Genomic DNA, 4,620 nt, shown 5'->3' with positions numbered 1-4,620 from the left:
GGTGCTGAGGTTGATAGGGATTCTGGGGAGAAGCCCTTTAGAGGTGATGAAGTTATTGACACCGTGGTGGTCATCTTTGCTGTGAGCTGACCATTTCCCTGGATCATGCCCCAACACATGCTTAGGATACAGGCCAGGTCCCCCCACACCACCTCCAGGAGCTATGGCCAAGCCAAGACCTCCACTTGGGGGCTTCCCTGGAGGTTGTGACCTGGGCTGGTAGCACCAGTGAGCGGACTCTGGCCACGGGCCTGAGTTCTCTGGCCCCTGCACATACCTTCACATTACCCACTCTGGTTGCAAGACCCAGCTTGGTTTTTTTGAGGCCAGCTTCTAAATCCCCTTTACCAACCAAGTGGAGATTTCTAAAAAAAAAAAAAAAAAGAATAGATGAGGTTGGCAAGACAGGACTGGGCACCTGAGGTCTGGTTCTCAGACCCCCAGAGGTGGGGATGTCTGCCCCCACATCTGTAGCTTCACTGGGCTCTGGCGGCCAACACAGCACATAAAGAAGGCCCCAGGGTGGAAGGGAAAAAAGGGACTCACCAGCAGTTTTTAACGTCATTAACAACCATGCTTTATTACCATTTATCGAGCGAGCATCTGCTGAGTGATAGGTATGTACTGAGGCTCGAGTGGAGACGTGTGAACTCACAGACACCAGAGTTGGCCGTCACCAATAACCATGATCTCAGGAGACAGCGCAGAGCCCTCTGAGGCCTCAAGCACAGAGTGTTTGAGGTCCAGTTCTGTGTGATCACATCTCGATAGAGCTGGTTGGGGGATGTCTGCGGCCCCTGCTGGTCCAGCCAACCCCCGGCCCCCTCTTACAGGAGCGCGTGCTACACGAGGAGCACCTGCGACAGGTGGAGGCCCAGCTGGACTACCTGGCCCCGTTCTTGGCCCAGCTCCCACCTGGGGAGAAGCTCACGCGCTGGCAGGCCGTGCGCCTCAAGGATGAGTGCCTCAATGACTTCAAGCAGCGGCTCATTGACAAAGCCAACCTCATCCAGGCCCGCTTTGAAAAGGTGCAGCCAGGGCCCTGGCAGGGGTGGGGACCTCGGCATCCTCCACCGGAAAACCAGCCCAGGGCTGTTGGCTCACCATCTCTTAGATTGTGAGGGACTATCGGGCAGAGGGGGAGGAGGCCAGTGCCTGGTGTGTCCAAAGGACCAAGCTGTCCTTCCTCATCCTTGTTTATTGGGTGGAAGGGTGGATGGAGGGGTGGATGAGTGAACAGAGGGATGGAGGTGTGGCTGGCTGGCTGGCTGGAGCATTATAACAACTCCTATAGTTTTTGACTCATGTCTGTTGGTCAGGTACACCCATGTAGTTCCCCTGCATTATCTTATTTAATCTTCCCAAACAACTCTATGGTGGTGGGGGTGGGGTGGGTGCAATGACCCTCATTTTGCAGATGACAGATTGGAAGCTCTGAAAATGTACTTTGACCAGAGTCACGTGGCTCTCAGTCCTGACTCCTGCTCTAACCTTGTGGACATGTTGTTGTTTAGTCGCTAAGTTGTGTCCGATTCTTTCTGACCCCATGGACTGTGTAGCCCACCAGGGTCCTCTGTCCATGGGATTTCCCAGGCAAGAATACTAGAGTGGGTTGCCATTTCCTTCTCCAAGGGATCTTCGCCAGTCAGGGGTCTAACCCTCGTCTCCTCTACTGGCAGGCTGATTCTTTACCACTGAGCCACCTGGGAAGTCCTTGTAGCCATATATCCCTCTAAACAAGGCCCCAGGTTTTCTGCCTCTGCTTCTCTGGCTTCTAGGAGAAGGGGTGACGGGGCTGACCTTGTGGGGCTGTCTGGGTCAGCCCTCCTGCTCTCCTTCCCCGTGCCCACAGGAGACTCAAGAGCTGCAGAAGAAGCAGCAGTGGTATCAGGAGAATCAGGTGACCCTGACGCCTGAGGATGAAGACTTATACCTGAGTTACTGCTCTCAGGCCATGTTCCGCATCCGTATCCTGGAGCAGCGGCTCAGTCGGTGAGGAGGCAGGGGTAGGGGGAGCCGAGAGGACCCACAAGGATGTTGGAGCACCAGCTTTTGTTTTTTTGGTTGTGCTGAGTCCTCATTGCGGTGCATAGGCTTCTCCAGTTGTGGCACGCAGGCTTAACTGCCCTGCAGCACGTGGGGTCTGAGTTCCCTGACCAGAGATTGAACCCATGTCCCCTGCAATGGAAGAAGGATTCTTAATCACTGGGCCACCAGGGAAGTCTCAGAGTACCAGCTTTGTAACCCCTACTTGTGATTTCAGACACAAGGAGCTGGCCCCACTGAAGTACTTGGCTCTGGAGGAAAAGCTCTACAAGGACCCACGCCTGGTGGAGTTACTTAAAGTCTTTGTTTGATGCTCTTCACCCCCTACACCTGTGGTCCTCTGAGTCCCTCCTGAGGCCTCAGCAAAGCTGCCAGAGAAAGAAACCTCCCCCAAAGCCTGGCCCTTGTGTTCCCTATGCTCAGCTAATGACCATCCACTCAGGCACACTACCTTCCTGCTTTGCCTAATTTACCTGTAAATAAACACTTGCCATTTGCCACGTGTACCTCATGTTTCACAGACTCCAGCAGCAGCCTTTTTCTCCTTCCCTTCTTTATCTGTGGCCTGGGACCACCTTTACAGCCTTATCTTATTTAATACAGCAACTGCATCCCCATTCCACACATGGCTAATTAGTAGCTGATAAGAAGAGTCGGTGGAATTCAGTCACTTGCAGTCTAGCCTTGAGAACCCAAGTTCTGGAGCACACACCTTAGGCTTGCCATTCCCACTTTGTGAGCTGGGCCACCCCGGCCATGGTGGGGGTGCAAGACCCTCATTTTTCAGACGAGAAACTGGAAGCTCTGAAATGTACCGTATCCAGAGTTTCATGGCTGTCTCAGCCTTAACCCCGGCTCTGACTTCATAAGCATTATATCCCTTTAAACAATATCCCAGTGGCTTTCTCTCAAGACATGTGTGTGACCCCTGCCTCTGCTCCTCCAACTTCTGTGGGTAGTGGCCCTTCCCAAAGCCCACCCCACCCGAGTCCCAAATGAAGTCGGCCTTTATCGGGTTCCAAATCCAAATTGGTGGTCCCCCTCAAGCTGCAGTGCACTCATCCATTAATCGAGGCCGTGGGGGTAGCACTCCCGGACTCCAAGACTGACTTGGACCCGGAATCAGACTCTGTTTCCCTCTAAGCCTCCTGTGTGGGATTCAAGCTGGGGTCCAAGCCAGAGAAGAGGGACAAAGTTCTCAGAGCACGCCAGCACCGAACCCGAGGAAAAAGAAAAAAACAGCAGTTTCGGTAAAGTGCTGACCAATGCCTCAGTTCAGTTCAGTCACTCAGTCGTGTACAACTCTTTGCGATCCCATGAATTGCAGCACGCCAGGCCTCCTTGTCCATCACCAACTCCTGGAATTCACTCAAACTCACGTCCATCCAGTCAGTGATGCCATCCAGCCATCTATCTCATCCTCTGTCGTCCCCTTCTCCTGCCCCCAATCCCTCCCAGCATCAGAGTCTTTTCCAATGAGTCAACTCTTCACATGAGGTAGCCAAAGTACTGGAGTTTCAGCTTTAGCATCAGTCCTTCCAAAGAACACCCAGGACTGATCTCCTTTAGAATGGACTGGTTGGATCTCCTTGCAGTCCAAGGGACTCTCAAGAGTCTTCTCCAACACCACAGTTCAAAAGCATCAATTCTTGGTGCCCAGCTTTCTTCACAGTCCAACTCTCACATCCATACATGACTACTGGAAAAACCATAGCCTTGACTAGATGGACCTTTGTTGGCAAAGTAATGTCTCTGCTTTTGAATATGCTATCTAGGTTGGTCATAACTTTCCTTCCAAGGAGTAAGTGTCTTTTAATTTCATGGCTGCAATCACCATCTGCAGTGATTTTGGAGCCCCAAAAAATAAAGTCTGACACTGTTTCCACTGTTTGCCCATCTATTTCCCATGATGTGATGGGACCAGATGCCATGATCTTCGTTTTCTGAATGTTGAGCTTTAAGCCAACTTTGTCACTCTCCTCTTTCACGGTCATCAAGAGGCTTTTTGGTTCCTCTTCACTTTCTGCCATAAGGGTGGTGTCATCTGCATATCTGAGGTTATTGATATTTCTCCTGGCAATCTGATTCTTCCAGTCCAGCGTTTCTCATGATGTACTCTGCACAGAAGTTAAATAAGCATGGTGACAATATACAGCCTTGACGTACTCCTTTTCCTATTTGGAACCAGGCTGTTGTTCCATGTCCAGTTCTAACTGTTGCTTCCTCACCTGCATATAGGTTTCTCAAGAGACAGGACAGGCAGTCTGGTATTCCCCTCTCTTTCAGAATTTTCCACAGTTTATTGTGATCCAAAATCACTGCAGATGGTGACTGCAGCCATGAAATTAAAAGACGCTTACTCCTTGGAAGGAAAGTTATGACCAACCTAGATAGCATGTTCAAAAGCAGAGACATTACTTTGCCAGCAAAGGTTCGTCTAGTCAAGGCTATGGTTTTCCCTGTGGTCATGTATGGATGTGAGAGTTGGACTGTGAAGAAGGCTGAGCACCAAAGAATTGATGCTTTTGAAGTGTGGTGTTGGAGAAGACTCTTGAGAGTCCCTTGGACTGCAAG

The 4,620-nt window shown here is 51.1% G+C and overlaps 1 protein-coding gene across 1 annotated transcript in view; it reads left to right on the top strand.

Moving 5' to 3' along the window:
- The window catches only part of DRC7 (dynein regulatory complex subunit 7), a 20,887-nt gene extending 18,356 nt beyond the window's left edge, over positions 1-2,531 (top strand). The window contains exons 16-18 of the mRNA XM_010861860.1: positions 833-1,028; positions 1,853-1,992; positions 2,264-2,531. Of these exons, the coding sequence (XP_010860162.1) occupies positions 833-1,028; positions 1,853-1,992; positions 2,264-2,357 (430 nt within the window). The 3' untranslated portion in view covers positions 2,358-2,531. The remainder of the gene's footprint in view (positions 1-832; positions 1,029-1,852; positions 1,993-2,263) is intronic.
- Positions 2,532-4,620: the final 2,089 nt, after the last annotated feature.

The sequence above is a fragment of the Bison bison genome, unplaced genomic scaffold (assembly GCF_000754665.1).
Source record: "Bison bison bison isolate TAMUID 2011002044 unplaced genomic scaffold, Bison_UMD1.0 scf7180017864473, whole genome shotgun sequence".
Classification (NCBI taxonomy): domain Eukaryota; kingdom Metazoa; phylum Chordata; class Mammalia; order Artiodactyla; family Bovidae; genus Bison; species Bison bison.
This window is presented reverse-complemented; position numbering and strand designations above follow the sequence as displayed.